At 41.2% G+C, this 19,701-nt stretch overlaps 1 protein-coding gene across 1 annotated transcript in view; it reads left to right on the top strand.

Moving 5' to 3' along the window:
- SLC26A4 (solute carrier family 26 member 4) overlaps window positions 1–19,701 on the top strand; it is a 50,717-nt gene that overhangs the window by 5,882 nt on the left and 25,134 nt on the right. The window contains exons 4-10 of the mRNA XM_059170805.1: window positions 3,377–3,487; window positions 5,096–5,280; window positions 5,847–6,011; window positions 13,063–13,215; window positions 14,136–14,218; window positions 17,704–17,851; window positions 18,439–18,552. Of these exons, the coding sequence (XP_059026788.1) occupies window positions 3,377–3,487; window positions 5,096–5,280; window positions 5,847–6,011; window positions 13,063–13,215; window positions 14,136–14,218; window positions 17,704–17,851; window positions 18,439–18,552 (959 nt within the window). The remainder of the gene's footprint in view (window positions 1–3,376; window positions 3,488–5,095; window positions 5,281–5,846; window positions 6,012–13,062; window positions 13,216–14,135; window positions 14,219–17,703; window positions 17,852–18,438; window positions 18,553–19,701) is intronic.

The following is a 19,701-nucleotide window of genomic DNA, read 5'->3' as shown; positions in this document are numbered from 1 at the left end:
ATCTTAAAAAAAAAAAAAAAAGAGAGAGAGAGAGAGAGAGAGAAGAAGGAAAAGGTTTGCTATGAAGCAGAATAGAAAAATGGCTGTAACCAGAGAGAGGTAAGGGATCGAGGTAGTATGAGGGAGGATTTAGGTTTCTTTTAATAGAAGAGATACTAGGATATATCTGGGAACTGGTGGGAATGTCCTTGTAGAGAGAAAGATATCTATGGCCCCCCAGGGTGGAGGAGAAACTGAAAGTGGTGAGAAGGGGAGACTGCAGCTGGGGTTCAAGGACAGAAGTAGGTGGGTTGCTTCTTAAAGACAGGAGGGATATCTCCTCCATTTTTAAAGAAAGGACAAATGGTGCAAATATAGAAGCATTTGAAATTATGGTGAAAAGCAAATTAGGAACATCTCTGACGGATTCTTTGTCTTAGGTAAAGTCTAAGATTCATCTCTGAACTGAGTCTACATGCAAAAGCAGGGGGCAGTTTGAGGAAAATACGGGAGATCTCAGTCTTTTTCAGAGCAAGGACATGGAGTTGGACCACCAGGCAGTCCTGGGGCTGTGAAGGATAGGGACAAAGTGAATCAGTTAATCCTTTAGAAGCCCCATGAGAAAAAAAGAAATGTTGCAACAAGGAGTCTGGAGTAGGTAGGCTGAAAGGGTAGGAGGCTATGGCTTGAGAGAGGGAGCTCCAAATTGAGATTTCAGGGGGTGATGCCATTATCTCTAGTGGTGGCAAGATCCATGACCCCCCTCTGGCCAGCTGGACTGCTGAGGAACAACTCGTCAGCGAGGGCAGGCTCAAGATACCAAGAAGCCATTGTTGCTAAGGATAATGGGATCTTTCAGACTTTGGCTATGTAAAAAAAAGTTACTACCAGGCAGCAAAAGATCAATGCAGGCCTTCTAGGGCTATCTTCATTCCCAACTGTGGGGAGACAGCTCTCCAGTGTCTAATTCCACCTTCTAGATGCTTGCAAAAGGTTGTTAGCCCCGCCTTTGTCAGTATATGCCACCATCCTAGATGGGAAGAGTATCAGCACAGAGGTTCTGTGGCTTAAATCAATGGCTTAGATTTCCTTACAAACTGCGTAGTTTCAAAATCATTGCACCAAAGTCCTTTATAAATAGAGATGATTACAGTCTATTTGAGTAGCAGTTGTCCCTAAGTAGGACACTGTATGGAAACAGACATTTTCTCAGGACGGTAAAAACTGCAGAGCCCAGTTCGGGGAAGTGAAGTTTGAGAAGGACTTGGGAAAAGTACATAGAAAATAGGTTGTTTTTATTTCCCACTCCTCCTTTGTTCGTCTTCCCTTTCGGGAGTCACCTTTCCATTCCATGTTCTTGGGACAAGTGATTGCTATTTCTTGTTGTAAGTTATGTCTTATGTTGTAAGTTATGTCTTAAAACGATTGCATCAGTAATACAGATTATTCTAGAATGCAGATTTTCTAAGGGTAGACACTTTCTTTTATGCACTCCCATAGCCTCTCAAACCTAGAACAGTTTGGGCACATGGTAGGTACATAATCAATAAATTGTCAAATGAATAGCCCAAATGCTTATTGTAGGAAACCAGAGAATACACATAAGGAATCTGAAAGGTACCTCCTCCACAAACTAGAAGTCTCCCTTGATCCCACCGCATAGACAACCCATCAATATTTTAGTAAATATCCTACTAGACACATAAATCACATAAATGCACATCCTTTTTTAAAACGGATTTTATTTTCTTATTTGTTAGAGAGAGAAAGAGAGAGAGTGAGCACAAGCAGAGGGAGGGGGAGAAGCAGACACCCCGCTGAGCAGGAATCCAGATCGGGGCTCCATCCTAGAACCACGGGATCATGACCCGAGCCAAAGGCAGACGCTTAACCCACTGAGCCACCCAGGCATATCTATAACAAGTAAGGAAAAGCAGCCATATCTATGAAAAAGAATAAACTGTCAGAATTGTAAGCACTTTGTCTTCTGGGGGTGGAGGGAGGAAGAACGATGTGATTGAGGAAAAGTACGCAGAGTTGCAACTTCACTGGCAATTTATTTCTTAAGCTGGACAGTGAATACATGGGTGTTTATTAATTACATAGTCTTTTTGTATATGGAAATGACTTAGCATAATATTGACAATCTTTCGAGATTTTTTGTGCACACAACATCCATGTTTACTTTTATAAAAGTGAGAGCATGCATACTTACCACAAATTTTTTTTTTTTGAGATTGATTTATTTGAAAGAGAGAAAGGAGAGCACAAAGTGGAGGTGGGGACAGGCAGAGGGAGAGGGAGAAGCAGACTCCCCGCTGAGCAGGGAGCCCCACATGGGGCCTGATCCCAGCACCCTGTAACCATGACCTGAGCCAAAGGCAGATGCTTAACAACTGAGCCACCCAGGGGCCCACTTACCATGATTTTGAATCCTGCTTTTCTCTATTTTTTCCTTTGTTCTTTACCTATCTCCATGTTAGCAGATGTATTCTTATACATCACATCAATTTCACTTTATAGAATCATAGTACGTAAAGTATGATTCAGTTAACCACTTTTCCATTCTGAGACATTCATTCAACAAATAATGCAGAGCACTTGTGAGCCAGCATATTTTGGTTGTTTTCTGCCCTTTTTAAAACTGCTATCAATGTAATCCTTTGTTGAGAACCCAGTGGTCAAAGGGCGTGATTTTGCTTTCACTGTGAGTGAAATGTGAGGAAGCCATAGGGAGTGAGATGTGCTGACTCCCTAAGAAGTATTTCACGAAGGAAAAGAAGGCATCATTGCGGTCTTCCAACTCCCACGTATGTGGAAAAGTTGAGATTTCTGCACACTGTGGGGTGCGGCCCCAGATGCTGTTGGGGATAGAGACCCAGCGAAGGAGCTGAGCTGGAGGAAAGCCTAGTAGAGTTGTCTTACCTGCTGCTGTGTACAGTTGTCATAGCTTCCTTTGTTTGGATCTAGCTTCTGTTCCCCAACAAGGAAGCGGGTATTACAGCACAATAACTCTGTCCCTCCAGACACACCAAATCACGGCATTCACACGAAACGTCTGTGTGCCCAGCTGCTCTGAGCCTTTGGGCTGAGTTGATGGAGTTTTTAACCAACTGACTTGACTCTCTTTTTCCACTCGTCTAATGGGTGGATGATTGGATTACTGATCGAGTCTATCAATTCATTTCAGCAGGTGGTGCATGAGGATGAATCATTTTCTCCGCTGATCCAGATCACGTTCTGCATTCTAGCGTAGCCCCAGGCTGTGCGCAAAATAAGGAAGACCTCGCAGGGCAAGATGCCAACGGGGGTGTCTAGGAAAAGGCCTTTCTTTGCACAGTGGAAAGAACACCCTAACTTTTGTTTGTGAATGTAATCATTTTGGATGTACTTGCAGGCATGGCGTACGCTCTGCTAGCAGCAGTCCCTGTCGGATATGGTCTCTACTCTGCTTTTTTCCCTATCCTGACCTATTTTATCTTTGGAACGTCAAGGCACATCTCAGTTGGTAATTATAAGCATATATTGCAATTGTATTTATTCACGTTTAACGTGTTTTGGCTATAGTATGTGTATTATGCTTCCGTATCTTTGTTAATGTTTTCCAGGAAAATAGGCCTCCAGTGTTTTGCGGGCTTATCCAATTCAGTGATGCAATGGTTCTTCTTAGCTTTCAAAATACCATCTCTTTAGTATTAGGTTTATACTTAACTCTTTTTTTTTTTTTTATAAAAGAGGAGAAAATTGAAAGATTGTCAAAAGTACAGCCTACCTTCAAATTCTAGTATATTTTCCTTTTAAGAAGTGTAATAATTTTGACTCCATATTTAGAAAGCGTTCTCTTCCAAAATACAAAATGACAAGAGAAAAAGATGTTCAAGAGGTCTTTAAACCTACTGTTTTACGAGACTAACTTATCATTTACTAAATTATATTCATCGAATACATATTCATCATTTCATTAAAAAACTGTACTCATTTTTAAGTCACTAATATTGGAACACTGGCAAAATTGTGCCAAAACTATTTAGAAACTAAGCTTGGCTTTCCTTCTTGGTATGGCTCAAAATAGGCTTATTTTCTGCTGTTCCTAAAATCTGAATTCTCTTGTGCTGGAATGTTCTAGTAAGTGAATGTTTTAATGCTATTTTGTGACTTTGACATTTATACTTGAGATAATTTTGCGCCTACATCCATCTGCTGGCTAGACATGTTACCTGGACAATCCTCTTGAGACAAATACAAGCATCTCCAGCCCATATCCTCATCCTTAGCCGTATTATCCCCAGTATCTAGCATATTGCCTTGCCTATGGAAGGAGATCAGGAAGAGGCTGTTGATTGAAATTCTTTCCTCACCTGGGAGAGACAATCAGTGTCAAATCCTTGACAACATGTGCAACGCAGGAGCTGATTTTTTTTCTCTTTGGTACTCTATACATTTAAATACTCCAGGTTACTGGATGTCAGTACTGAGCCCTCCCAACTGTTAACACCTTCCATGACCAAAGGACAGGATCGCCATCATGGATAAAAATATCAGGAGTGATTGGGAGAATAGGAATACTTTTAAAACCACAGAATCTTGTAGACTGCCATATGACATGAAAAAATAATTAGTCTTGAAAAGAGAAAAAGAAAAACTACATACTCTTTTTGTTTTTTCTTTATCCCAAACCGGACCTTGTGATATTGATCAAGGTCCTCAGCACCAGAGAGATCGGGGCATTGGATGCTCTAGGAAATGAGCTTTTTGGAATAAATAAGATAGAACAAATAAGGATTCAGTTTCTTGGCCACCTCTGTCAGGAAACCTTTCCTGGGAACTCCCCCCACTGTTGCCCCAATATGCATGAAGAACATGCAAAGACAGGCTAGACAACCTTCCTGTGGATTCACAAAGCATCCTGAGTACTGTATTATAATTGCCTACCTACATGTCTCTCTGGGTCATGAATGCCTTGAGACATCTGCTTTGCAGCTTCCTTTGTGAACAAATGATATTCTCCCAATCACACCTAATAATTCCACACATCTTTCTAATCCTATGTAGACATATGGGACCTAAACATTTGTGATGAATAATTATTAATTGATAGAGGCTTTGCTCCCCCCAGGACCGTTCCCAGTGGTCAGTTTAATGGTGGGATCTGTTGTGCTGAGCATGGCCCCCGATGAGCACTTCCGCGTATCCAGCAGTAATGGCACCGCGTTCAATACCACCTTGATAGACTATGTGGCCAGAGATACAGCAAGAGTACTGATTGCGAGCACCCTTACTCTTTTGGTTGGAATCATACAGGTAATACAAGTACAATGTGGATCTACATGATTTTATTTGAAATAACTGAGTGTAAAACACATGGAATTCAAGATTCATTTAAACATGAAACCAAGCAATTTATTGGACCCCCAAAGTTATTTTCTAAATTATATTGTTTTAGGTCAGATGCCGAAATAGTCAGCAAGACCCTACTTATGAAGGCTTGAGTATCGTCAAAGTCAGAAACAGAAAAAAAAAAAAAAATCAGAGTAACATGTGTGATTTAAATGAGGATGAGGGAAGGGGAGTGTGCAGAGCCAACAAAAGAGAAAAAAGTGTCCTGATGAGCAGAGCCATGGGATCTAAAAGGCACAGAAATAAGCCACATGATTTTGCCTTTTCTTCTTACATATCTAGAAGTACTTCAAGGTTCATATTACGAGTTTTTAAATTTTAGAGGGGGTAGAGGAGCATTCCTACAAGTATTTTTTTGTTATTTGCAGACTACCAGTTTGAACTGGTGTTAAGTTTGACTCCTTAATAGTTCAAGAGAGTTGGTCCTTCTCTCAGGCAAACGTTAACTTTCTCTTTCCTTCTTATCCTAGTTGATATTTGGAGGTTTACAGATTGGATTCATAGTGAGGTACTTGGCAGATCCTTTGGTTGGCGGATTCACAACAGCTGCTGCCTTCCAAGTGCTGGTCTCACAGCTGAAGATCGTTCTCAACGTTTCCACCAAAAACTATAATGGAGTTCTCTCCATTATCTATGTAAGTGTGGCTTCTTACTCCGGTGATGGCTCACTGAGAGAACTCTCGTCTTTTCCTCTTGAACCTGCGTCTAGAGAGCAGAAGTTCCTCCATGCCATACTTTGGGTGCCATGGAAAACATTTTTCTCTGAAAGCAAGCGACAGAATCAGGAGTAACACTGAAGAAGGCACATTTTACAAATCCTCGTTTTCAACTGGTCAAAATGGTTTCAGAAGAGTCACTGCACTTAAAAATATTAATGGAAACAAAGGGTTAGGGTATAGGATAAAGTGAAGTCTGGTCTGGGAGGCCATGAACTTGAGTTCCAGTTTCAAGTTGGCCTCTGAGAAGTTTAGTGACCGTAGACACGCCATGGAGGATAGTGGCTGAAAGCTCAGGTTTGGAGCTGAATGTCCTGGAGTCATGTCCTCACTCTATTGCCTACTAGTTATATGAGCAAGTCACCATGCCTCAGTTTCCTTTTCTGCCAAATAGAGTTGGTGATAATATCTATATTCATAGTTAAGTTAAATAAGGGTATAAGAGAAGCACTTGGTCCAGAGGCTGGCACATAATAAGTACTCAAAAAAAGTAGTTAGGTTGGAATTATTATTTCATATCTCAAGTCTTTCTTTTTTTATTTGTAACATGAAATGACTGGAGATGTAGCTCTAAAGCCCTTTCTAACTGCGCGAGTCCATAAAATGCATAATGTAAATGTCTCAGCAATTATAGATGAAAAGGAACATTAGATTCGGAGATGATTCAACATGCAAAAGAGATGCAAAAGAAGGATGTAGATCACACTAATTAGATTTGAAAAAGTTCTTGGATCTAAATATACGTTCTATATAAAGCATGCTATTGATGCTTGAAAATGGTAATGATAGTAACATGATGTCATCCTAGCTTGGGGAGAATGATACTATTCAAAAATAATGTGCTGGCCTTAAGAACGGAGCTTAAGTCCTTTAGTGACCCATGGATTAGCTTCTAAAACAACATGAGGCCCTGCATCCATATGTAAAAATCAGAGAGGTGGTCAGGAATTTGCTCGGTTTCGCGACAATGCCGTAATCCCACGTCGCCCTTGCCATTCAACAGATCTTGCCCAGCGCCTGTGGCCATGTACTGTGCAGTGAGAAAAGGTAGAGGAGGCGGTCTCACATAGTGATTAACCAGAGGCTTTGAATTTCAGTAGAGCTGAGTTGGAAACTTGAATCCACTGCCTACCACCCATGTGATTTGGGGCATGTTATATTTCACATCTCTACAACTCACTGTCCATAACTGTAAAATGGAAGTAGTAACAGTAACTGCCTCTTAGAATTGTGAGAATTAAAAAGGAAAATCTGTATAAAGCATTTAGTACACTATCTGGCTCACAGTAAGACCTTAGTGAATTCATTATTATTATTGCTATTGTTATTATTTTCATTACTAAGGTGAACAGACCCCATGGAGCTCACTGTTCCCAAGGAGACAGCCTACTAATGCAGGCTGGGTTTTTGTTGTTTTTTTTTTTTTTTGAAGAACAAAAAATTTTTTATTATGAAGATTTTTTATCGTAGCATGTGGCAAGTTGTGTGGTCTTTCTTCAATCATCTTTAAGCAGCCTGGAGAGTTTACTCCTATCTGGAAAAGTTGAGGTGAAGATTGCTTTAAAGGATTCCCACCTCCACATCTTAATAAGGCCTATAGGTCTGTTACTCACACAGTAACGCAGTGACATGAGATTCCATCATATCATACCCATCTCTCAAAAGAATGCAGGCTGGTTTTTGATTTAGAATTATTTTTGTCATTGTTGCTTTTTTTCCTACCGAGTGCTTGATTCATTTCGGAACCTTCTGACTGCCTTTCTCAGACAGGCCCTCTCATCTTTGCAGTCCTTGGCACGTCTTGCTTTTTCTTGCATTCATACTCTTGTCAACCGTTCATTCATTTATGCCTTCATTGTCATTCATACAGTTCATCGGTCCAGTAGGTGTTTACTGACTATCTCCAGTGTGCTGGGAACTATTTACTCCCCAGACAAATCCACTATGCCCTGAATCCAGCAAGAAGCCCCTCACTGAGTGTACTCACCTCTTCATGAACGTTGCTTGGCTCGCATCCACACAGACCCCAGGAGCCTGAGGCCAGTGGTTAACTTCATTCCCTGGCCATTGGGGGAAACTCTGCAGATACTAAGAGTCCTTCTGGTCTCCTAGGACTATGGTTTGTTTGTTTTTTTTCAAGCTTTTATTTTAATTCCAGTATACTTAACATACAGTGCTATATTAGTTTCAGTATCATGATTCATTACTTCCGTAAATCAACTGGGGCTCATCAAAAGTAAGTACTTAGTGTCTTCACCTATTTCCCCCATCCTCTCCACTCCCCTCCCCTCCGGAAACCATCAGTTTGTTCTTTATAGTTAAGAATCTCTTCTTGGTTTGCCTCTCTTTTTTTCATTTTGCTCTTTTGATTTGTTTCTTCTATTCCACATATGAGTGACATCATATGGTTTTTGTCTTTTTTTGACTGACTTGTTTTACTTGGCATAATACCCTGTAGCTCCATCTACGCTGTTGCCCATGGCAAGAGTTCATTCCTTTTGATGGCTGCATAATATTCCTGTGTGTGTGTGTGTGTGTGTGTGTGTGTGTGTGTGTGTACACACCACATCTTCTTTATCCTCTCATCTGTCAGTAGACATTTGAGCTCCTTCCATATTTTGGCTATTGTAGACATTTGCTGTAATGAACATTGGGGTGCAGGTGACCCTTCAAATCACTATGCTTGTATCCTTTGGATAAATACCTAGTATTTACAACCATGCAATTGCTGAGTTGTAGGATGGATCTATTTTTAACTTTTTGAGGAAACTCCACACTGTTTTCCAGAGTGGCTGCACAAGTTGAAATCTGGAACTGTGGTACCTCCACTTTTGTTTTCTTTTTTCATGATTGCTTTGGCTAGCAATCAGGGTCTTCAGGGTCTTTTGTGGTACCATACAAATTTTAGGACTGTTTGTCCCAGTTCTGTTCTGTGAAAAATGCTATTGATATTTTGATAGGGATTGCATTAAATGCGTGGATTGCTTTGGGTAGTACAGACGTTTTAACAATATTTGTTCTTCTAATCCATGAGCGTGGAATGTCTTTCCATTTCTTTGTGTCTTTTCTAGGACTATGTTTATGGCAAAGCTTGCTGCAAATGATCCCACTTTCAAACAGGGAACCAAGAAACCCTAGAACAAGGTCAAAAATAGTTGAAAACCAAACACAATTGTTACGTGTCTGTTGAACATTACTCTTGAAATTTTAGGTTAGAATGTGTCATAGAATTATGTGAGAAATTCCTCCAGAGCAGTCAGGTTGGATGAAGATATTTCAATCTTCCCTGTGTCATCATGACTCTTAAGTTTGCTGTTCAGAAAAGGAAGGATCCCCAGGTTTGGAAAGGATTGCATAAGGTTGAATGAACCACTCAGTACTTGAACAGAGAATTTTGCTTGTGACATAACCAGATACAATCATTCATGAAAGAATCCTTCAACAAATGCAGAGTAGTCGGGATTCCTCCAGGAAAAATTGGAAGATTTTTATAAGATACTTTATCTGGCATGTAGCAACTTAACATCTCTCTCTCAATCTCTCTCTCTTTTTTAAGATTTTATTTATTTATTTGTCAGAAAGAGCACGCAAGCAGACAGAGTGGCAGGCAGAGGCAGAGAGAGAAGCAGGCTCCCCGCTGAGCAGGGAGCCCAATATGGGACTCAATCCCAGGACCCTGGGATCATGACCTGAGCCAAAGGCAACCACTTAACTGACTGAGCCACCCAGACGTCCCTTTAACATCTCTTTTGTTATAAGGCTATACTTTGGATTGTTTCCCTCCCCCAGCTCCTCTCCAAAAGGAAAACAGTACAAAGAATTGGAGGAGGAATTGGAGGAGGAAATACCCGGACAGTAAGAAAAACTAAAACTTGAACTCACAGATGCCAGAGCCACTGAGAATAGAGGTCGCAGAAGGGGGAAAGACAGGGTATTGGCAGAATTCACAGTTAGTAAGTTAGTAATACCCCTCCTCCCCGCCCCATGCCACCAAGTAGCTTCTCAATTATGTAAGTAAATCACAGAGCACATTTAAGGGTGATTGTTTTCCTATCATTCACTTTAAGTGGCTTATCTCAATAGACAAAGCGAGACTTTCTGCTTGCTTACCAAAATGACGGCCACCTCCTCATTTCTTCCTCTAACGAGGTGGAAGACCACACTGAAAAGTTCTGCCCGGATGATGGGAGTTTTGAAAGCCACCATTAAGCTCGATGAGACACTCTCTTGAATCTGTTTCAGTGTGTACCAATTAAACCATTCCAATAAGGAAAATAACGCTTGAACTGGTGATCTACGTATGGGCAAAAATTGTTTCTGGTAGGAGGAAATGCCCGACTGCAAGGGGTGATTATAAAGGGTTTGCTCTATTTATAGAGATGAATTAAAATAAATTTGGCACTAGAAGTTAACTGATAAATTTCCTCATGTGTAACAGCAGGTATAGATCTGTTTCTTATGGCTTTGTACCCCCAGGCAATGCTAGGCAAAAAAGGAAGAAATGATCTGAATGAAATGGTCCTAAAATTCTCCAGGCATGGTAGGAAATAGAGTAAAATATTTCCCATCACTGAAATGGTCATTATTATGATTCAACCTGTTCAGAATACTAGGTTGAAATACAGATTCATACGTGTATCCACATTTTAAACATTTTAAGAAATATTTTAATAGTAAACAAAATTGGAATTAGTTTTCGGTGCTTCCTTAGAGTCTCATTTCTGTTATCTTTGAGTATAGTCTGACTACTTCAGTTTTATTTCTACACAGACTAAACTTTTTATTGTGGAACTTTTCATAGGAGATATCTTACTATATAAACAACTAGTATATGCTTGCTTAATGTAATTGCATAATATAAACTGATTTTGTTTTTTGCAACCCATATTACACTTTTAATAAACCAGAGGTGCTTTTTATTCAAAGCTCTCAGTGACTCTCATAGATTAAATGGGAATCCTGGAGTGATCATTTTTGTAAGGTGAAAATGTTTTTGTGATTGAGATCATTATCTGATTGTTTGTTTTCAAGTTTGGGTTTTTCCCTTTTGAGTTGAAAGTAAACCTTTACTACATAAACAATTAAGTGAAATATTATATCCAGCTTATGAATTAATGAGGCTCGTCATCAGAAAACCGATGATGGAAAGGGCCAGGCAGCAATGCCATAAGACCAAGACATGTGGGCCTGTTGGCTCCTGAGGCAGATGCCCTAAATTCTTGTTACTGTGCCCACTTGTGGTACTCCTCCGTTTTCTCTCTCTCTTTTTAAAAAAGATTTATTTATTTTAGAGAGAGAGAGAAAGAGAGTGTGAGTGTGTGTGCATGAGCAGGGGAGGGGCAGAGGCAGAGTGAGAATCCTAAACAGATCCCCCACTGAACAGGGAGCCCCATGCAGGGCTCCATCCCACGACTCTGAGATCATGACCTGAGCCGAAATTGAGAGTCAGATGCATAACCAACTGAACCACCCAGGGGCCGCCATTTTCTCCTTTTTACCCTGCTATCGTTAGCTTCCTCTTTTGCTCTCCCTGTAACTGCCTCTCTCAATTTTGACTGCCTCAGGAAGGCAAAGTAAATTTGTTGGTATTGGGTATCAAGCAAGAGCAAAAATACTCTCTGAGTGAAAGTCCAAGAGGCTTCCTGTAAGTCAAATGCTTGAACTCTAGTTCAGGCACTCGGTGGACGTCTTTTGCTAGCATAACAACTTCTCCTGTCATTCCCTTACTCTTGGAGCTGCTGGCCAAACGACTGCTGGATCACTTAAGGCTCTTTATACATAACTGTTATTGACTGCCATTGTGATTATTTAAAATAAAGCTTGTCTATAAAATTAAGTAATACATGTTATAAACAATAAGATACTTCATTCCTTTGTTTTCATATAAAAATGTATCTATAAAGGGACTCATTCAAAAAAAAAAAAGTAACCTTCACTGAGAGATTATTTGTTTCAAAGAATGAAAGAATACCTCTGAAATCATGCCTTCTACAGGACCCAAGCTGCGGGAACAAAGGTATTAGTGTTCTTCCCTGGGAGTCTCCCTTGCTAATCTCCCTTGATTCCCAGAAACCTCCTATTTACAAAACAAGACGAATTTATTCTTGAGTTGGCTTGTCTGCCCACTTGAAAAGAGTTGTTTTTATTTAAGTCATTTTAGTTCAAGTTTGAACTAAGTACCAAATTAATTTCTAAAAATTTATATATATATTATATATATATATATTTAAAGATTTTATTTATTTATTTGACAGAGATCACAATTAAGCAGAGAGGTAGGCAGAGAGAGAGAGAAAGGGAAGCAGGTCCCTGCTGAGCAGAGAGCCCGATGCAGGGCTCCATCCCAGGACCCTGAGATCATGACCTGAGCCGAAGGCAGAGGCTTGTTCACTGAGCCACCCAGGTGCCCCTAAAAATTTATATTTGAACAATGTATCAATTTAGTAGTTTTTCTTCAGGATGAAGAGTGGATCAGACCCTATGTAGCTACATATAAAGTATTTAGGCATTTTTATTTCCAGCCATCTCATTCAGGTTGGGGAAGAGTTTTACCTAAAATATTGGCTAATTGGGACTTTTTGGTTTGTGAGTTTTTAGTCTCAATAATAGCACATCGACATTGTGAAATTAGGTCACTTAATAGTCCCTATAAAACCGCTTTAAGATATAAATTTTTAAAGCTTTTCTGCAAGTAAAATTCAGTATGTAATGAAATTTTTTCTTTTAAAACATCTCATTTTTATTGTAAAAAAGTGCAGATGAACAAAAAAGTAGAAATCACCCATGGTTTTACCACTCCAATTAAGCATCATTAACTTGGTATATGTACTGTTAAGACCGGATGTTTTTAATGGTCTCTGTATTAGCCGAACTCATTTTTATGATTTTACATGAAATTTTTAAGTGCTGTTTGATGATGTTATCATGATTTTTCATGTGGGAAGAATATACAATTGTTTTCTTTATACAGACTCTGATTGAGATTTTTCAAAATGTTGGCAACACCAACCTTGCTGATTTCATTGCTGGATTACTCACCATTATCATCTGTATGGCGGTTAAAGAAGTGAATGACCGATTTAAGCACAAAATTCCAGTCCCTATTCCTATAGAAGTAATTGTGGTAAGTAAAACATGTAATTAGAAAGTTCAGCATTAATGAGTTTAATAAGAAGTTGTAATATATATATATAAATATGGAATATTACTCAGCCATAAAAAAGAATGAAACCTTGCCATCTACAACAACATGGTTGGAGCTAGAGAGTATCATGCTTGGTGAAATAAGTCAGAGAAAGAGAGATACTAAATGATTTCACTCATATATGGAATTTAAGAAACAAACAAACAAAAAAGAGACAAACAAAACCCCCCAGATTCTTTTTGTAATTTAATTTTTAAATTTATTTTTTATTGAATTATGTTAGTCACCATACAGCACATCATTAGCTTTTGATGTAGTGTTCCGTGATTCATTGTTTAAGTATAACACCCAGTGCTCCATGCAATCTGTGCCCTCCTTAATACCCATCACCAGGCTAGCCCATCTCTCCACCTACCTCCCTTCCAAAACCGTCAGTTTGTTTCCTGGAGTCCATAGTCTCTCATGGTTTATCGCCCCCTCTGACTCCCCCGTTTTCATTTTTCCCTTCCTTCTCCTAATGCCCTCCATGCTATTCCTTATGTTCCACAAATTAAAAAAAAAACCCAGATTCTTAAATACAGAGAACGAACTAGTGGTTGCCAGAGGGGAGGTAGGTTAGGGATTAGGGAAAAAGATAAAGGGGGAATAAGAGCACTGTTTTATCTTGATGAACACTGAGTAATGCAGAGAAAAGTCATATCATTTTACCGCACATCTGAAACTAATATAATGTGTGTTAATATAATGTATGTTAACTGTACTTGGATTTAAAAAAAAAAAAATAGAAAGACAGAAACCAACAGGGCAGGCTTCCTAAGGAGGAGACCAAAGAAAGGGGGTGAGGAGTTGTTAAAACATGTAGTTTTTTAAATTTTTGAACCTCTTTTGTTTTATTTCAGACAATAATTGCTACTGCCATTTCATATGGAGCCGACCTGGAAAAAAATTACAATGCTGGCATTGTTAAATCCATCCCAAGGGGGTGAGTGCGGAGCTCCTCTTAGGCTATACTAAATCAGTACTTTCTATTTAAAAGAAACCTTTTATTATAAGCTTCATTTCACTGATGCTCCTTCCATAGTCTTCCCCGTGTGTGATCTTAAGGAAGCACCCACTGGTGCAAACGGTCAGACAAACTGTGTGTGTAGAGAAAGTTTGAGCCATTTGTTGAAAAGCAGCTCCCATAGGCTCTAAGGTTTTTTTCTTCATTTTCTTAAAATGTGGCAGGACTTACACAGTCACCACCAGACTCCTGACTTAAACTCCTGTGTATAATTACAATATAATACAAATAGAATCATGGTTAGTCACATTTATCACACTGAGAACAATCTGCTTGAGAAATAAGGGACAGCTGGCCTTAATTCTCCACCAATTAGTTTAATCAATCTTGGGTAATAATTATGTCATTGGTTCTCACGAATAAAATGCATCATCTTAAGGGAGGTTTTCTATATATTTGGTAGTTTGGTGAGTTCGGAAAGTAGAGTTGAGTATCTTCGTGCACTTCTGTCACCACCTAGATGGGTGAGGGGGTTCTCCTAATTCGGGCTTGTTCTAAAATGCCAGTGAGATCTCTCATAAAATGCACTGAATGGACCAAGTGCAGTACGCTGTAATTTCAACATACGGCATTAAAAAAGAAACCCAGATGTTTGCTAGATTGGTAACATTAACCTCCCACAATTATGACCAGACTCACTGTTAGATAGCCAGCAGGTACTGGTACCAGAGGATGTCACTGTCATGTTTGTTTCCACTGCTTTCAAAGTGATGTGCTTTGCACTTGTGTTTGAGAGTGTGGCGCAGGGGGAACGGGGCAGGGGAGGTCAGCAGAATCATCGGGGGTTTTCTCCTGGCTGCCTTTGGAAGGCCACTTTTCCATTCTAGTTGGAGCGGTGGTGCATTTGCCAAGTGTTCAGGGCCAACCTCAAGTAAATGGAATCATGTTGATCACGCCTGACTCTCCGTTCTAGGGTCCCACCACTCCCCACCCTTATCTTTTCAGAAAAGCCTCCTTCACCCTCACTCACCTTCATAGCATTAGCTCATGATCAGGCCACACATGGGAGGGTTGGCTGTAGCCAAACAGGGCCCCTGAAGAAGGGCAGGAGGTAAGGGAAAGACAACTCAGAGGTCATTGGAAGGTGTCCAGTGTGGGTCCCAAGTGAGTGACGTGAAGCCAAAAATCAGCCCTGCTAAGAACTAGCAAGGTAATACAAATGGATGGCAGCTGTGGTACATTCAGGGTCTCCCTACACTTACTGAGCACCTACTATGTGCGTAGGTACTGATTACTTACTCACATCATCCTTCCTTGACTCCTTCCAATAACCCTATGAGAAGAGTATATAGCCCCCATTTGACAGCTGAAGAAACTGGGACTTGGGAATCTTGAATAATATGCCCCAAGTCAGTCAGTCAGTCAGTTTCATACAGAGCCATGGAGCCAGCATTTACATCCTTTGACTTTAAGTCTCTGTGTTTACACTTTGTGACCCTGGAGAATCAAGGACCTGGTAGAAGGCCCTGGCATTAGAGAAGTTGGCAGGCAGGCAGTGGGCATTAGGTCACAATCAAAGCTGAACTCTGTAGGACTGGAAAGGTATCTGGACAGACTGAATTACCTCGAGTAAGGCTGATTGGGTCTTGGGAATGAGTCACAAGCCTGATAGTATATAAAGATTTTCTTTATTTGTCAGAGAGCGCTCACACAAACAGGGGGAGTGGCAGGCAGAGAGAGAAGGAGGCTCTCCACTGAGCAGGGAGCCCAATGTGGGACTCGATCCCAGGATACTGGGATCATGACCTGAGCCAAAGGCTGATACTTAACCCACTGAGCCACCCAGGTGTCCCCACAAGCCTTGTTTTAAGAAGTGATGTCCAAGCCCACGTCCTGATGAGCAGAGGTGTGATACAAATCTTGTGAGTCAGGATGAGATGTGGGAAAAAAGGAGTCTGGAAAGTAACCTCACCTGTGGGGAGAAAAAGGCTACTGGGGCAGAGAATCAGACAGATCTTGTTACGCACGAAATCAACATTCATACTAGACCTTACTAAATGACCTTGAACAAGTCACTTCATGTCTCTGGACCTCAGTTCCCTTATCAACAAAAGGAGAGACGTAGATTCAACCATTTCTAGGATATTAGATGAGCATATTAATTTGGATGATATCAGGATATTAGCTAGCTCTAAATTTCTGTGGTTTTTTTTTTTTTTTTAAAGATTTCATTTATTTATTTGACAGAGAGAAATTACAAGTACACTGAGAGGCAGGCAGAGAGAGAGAGAGAGAAGGAAGCAGGCTCCCTGCTGAGCAGAGAGCCCGATGCGGGACTCGATCCCAGGACCCTGAGATCATGACCTGTGCCGAAGGCAGCGGCTTAACCCACTGAGCCACCCAGGCGCCCTCTGTGGTTTTTTTTAACAATCTTATTTCTGCTATAGCACCTCCCTCTGATTAGAGGAGGGGAATGTAGTTTCCTATTAAAGGAAACTCAGACATAAGTGAGGTAGGTGAGGGAGATTGTTTTGGTGGGGTTTTTCTGTTTGTTTGTTTTGGAGGTTTTTTGGCTAGGGACCTCTGGCTGTACGCTCTATGGATAAGTCATCAAGATACAGGTACATAAAAGCCATTCCCCCAGTTTTCATATTTGGGGACAACTGAATGATTATAAACATGTAGGTTTCCTTCCTTCCCTCCCTCCTTCCTTTTTTTCCTTTTTAAGTGGGCTTTTGTGCCCAAAATGGGGCTTAAGCTCACAACCCTGAGATCAAGCATCACATGTTATACTGACTGAGCCAGCCAGATGCCCTTAGGTTTATTTCTTTACATGGTCTGTAGAACAGTTCTGGTATGTCCAACAGTAGCCGTTCAACCCCACAGTCACTAGTCTTAGTCATTGTGATTCTGGAGCATTCTGATAATTACATAAATGTAATCTCATCTGGACTCAAGATTTTAAATATCGTGGCTCTTAAGATGCGGATTTTTTACTCAGCTCTTTTAGCATCCAATTATCGTTTGTCTCTTTCATAGACCCGACATCTCTTCCCACAAGGCAAATCTCATTTTATGGCCAGACTATCTTTTAAATTCAAAGACCTTTAAGATAAAATTGTGTGAGGAGAAACACTAATGTGTGAAATGGCGTGGCATCAGGCTGTATACTACAGAATCCATAATGACACATTTATTTGTGTCAGGGGTATAGATAAGGCAGCATTTGTAGAGGGGATGAAGAAGTCAGCTCATGAGAGAGCGCCAACTTCTAATTAAAAACTGTAAAAGCAATGCTACCACTTAGTTGTCCCAATCTGCTTTCTTCCCTCGGGATCAAGCAATTTCATGCCTGACTTGGGTCTGGGTGGATATAGCCTTTGACGAGGTAGGAACAGAGAACTGTGGTCAAATCCTCACTGCGTTTGTTTGTTTGTTTGTTTGTTTGTTTGAAAACTCACTAGGTTTTTGCCTCCCATACTTCCACCTGTGAGTCTGTTTTCTGAGATGCTGGCTGCCTCGTTTTCCATCGCCGTGGTGGCTTATGCTATTGCGGTGTCTGTGGGCAAAGTTTATGCCATCAAGTACGATTACACCATCGATGGGAACCAGGTACGGTCACCCTTGCGCTGACCTGCTTTTGTAGGGCGGCAAAGAAGAGAAAGGCATAAGCGGGACAGACTTAGTTGTCTGCTGGAGAAGGGATTGGTTTCTTTCATCAGTCCTTGTCGAGCTGGTTTCCCTCTTCCACGTGCTAGTTGAAATTATTTTGAAATACGCAGGCTGCGTCTCTTTTCTTTTTAAGAAATAAGTTGAAGCCAGCCGAATTCTAAGAGTTAATTCAGTCAGGTCCTAAATAACATTCAACGCTCACATATGAGGTCAGCATGAGAATCCTTCATGCAGTCCAGTGTCTCTGGATATATTTCATAAGGGGAGCTATAATATAGCAAAACAGTGCAGCAAACGCCAGCGATGATGGTTGTGACCGTTTTAAATTCAGGCTCTTGTACACACGGGCCCTTGTTCAGGTGAGCTGATTTTAAATTGCTCCACGTGTGCAAGCATGGGCAGTGTCTGGGGCTACCAGACAGGGTGGGCTTGGGAGCTTGCTTTCCTCCTCTTTTTCCTTAAACTCTTGGCAGGTCTTGCCCAGTGATTCTATTCGTAGCATCCCTGTCCCCCGGTCTCTGCCTTAGGAATTCATTGCCTTTGGGATCAGCAACATCTTCTCGGGATTCTTCTCTTGTTTTGTGGCCACCACTGCCCTGTCCCGCACCGCCGTCCAGGAGAGCACCGGGGGAAAGACCCAGGTAAGGCACAGCAGCGTGGGGGTGTCACGGTCCTGCAAGGGATGGGCCGGGGAACAGCACCCGGAAAGGCATTTAGGAGAGCCGAGTAAGGCAAGTAGCCTTGGAGCGCGGAGGCTTCTGCCTCGGGAGGCACAGATCCGAGCAGATCTGAGCAGATCTGACCTGGGGCTCACTTACCAACTTGATCCATCTCCTCCCCAGAAACCTCTCTGACATTGACGGTTTCCCAATGCCCAGATCCTCAAAGGAATCTCTGTGTCAGTGCTCAGCTCGCAGGTGGCTGTATTGACCTGCAACCTGGGTTTCCGGGATAAGAAGAACTGACAAGGAAATCAGTGGTAAAGAATGCTGATTTTTATCAATGTGTTATCTGGAGATAGAGAAGACGGAGCACGCACTTTCTGGTGTTAGTGAGCTGTTGCATTTTCGGGAGAATCCAAAGTGTCCACTATGTTTCCTTTCCAAGGATCAGGAAAGTTCCTGATAGGAAGTTCCTGATAGAATTTCCTCTAGAAGCCTTCGTCCCACAGAACAAATCTGCCAGCCGGGGATATTTTGGTGATAACATTTTGGCCTTTCCTCTCGAGGATGATTTTTGTTCCTGAAGTTCTACCCATGGATTTAATCTTATCAGTGTGGTTTTAGGTTGTTACCTTCACAAAGGGACCTCAAATCTGGCATCCCAGTTCATCTCTGAATCACCCCACCTTTGGCCACAAAGCTAAGGAGCCATTCTCAAAGGCTATCCTTTCTAGCGGGGCATGGGGTCAGATTTGCCAAAACAGGTGAATGGCGGCAAGGGACAGGCTCAGGAATTGTGTTTCTGTTGTGCCTGGGGGGTGGTTCCCTTCCCCACACAGAGGTATTGTAAAAAGTGTATTGAGACTATAAAGAAGGATGTCATTGAATACAAGGTAAGTACTAGGACACACAGGAGCTTCAGTTAGGCTTTGTTATGTCAGGGACACAAAGCAGTGTGAAAGAGATTGAGAAAACTAGTGACTCCCTACAGTGGCCTGCCCAAGAGGAGCCTTAATTGTCCCCAGGGCACATGTGATGCTCCTTTCCCATTTATAATGGATCTCTGTGTAGGGGGATTGGAAGAATGGGCCTCTTCCAATTTCTTGGGTCCTGTTGAACAACATCTAA

Source organism: Mustela lutreola, chromosome 4 (genome assembly GCF_030435805.1).
Source record: "Mustela lutreola isolate mMusLut2 chromosome 4, mMusLut2.pri, whole genome shotgun sequence".
Taxonomy (NCBI): domain Eukaryota; kingdom Metazoa; phylum Chordata; class Mammalia; order Carnivora; family Mustelidae; genus Mustela; species Mustela lutreola.
The sequence above is the reverse complement of the archived record's forward strand: the minus strand, read 5'-3'. Positions and strand labels throughout refer to the sequence as shown.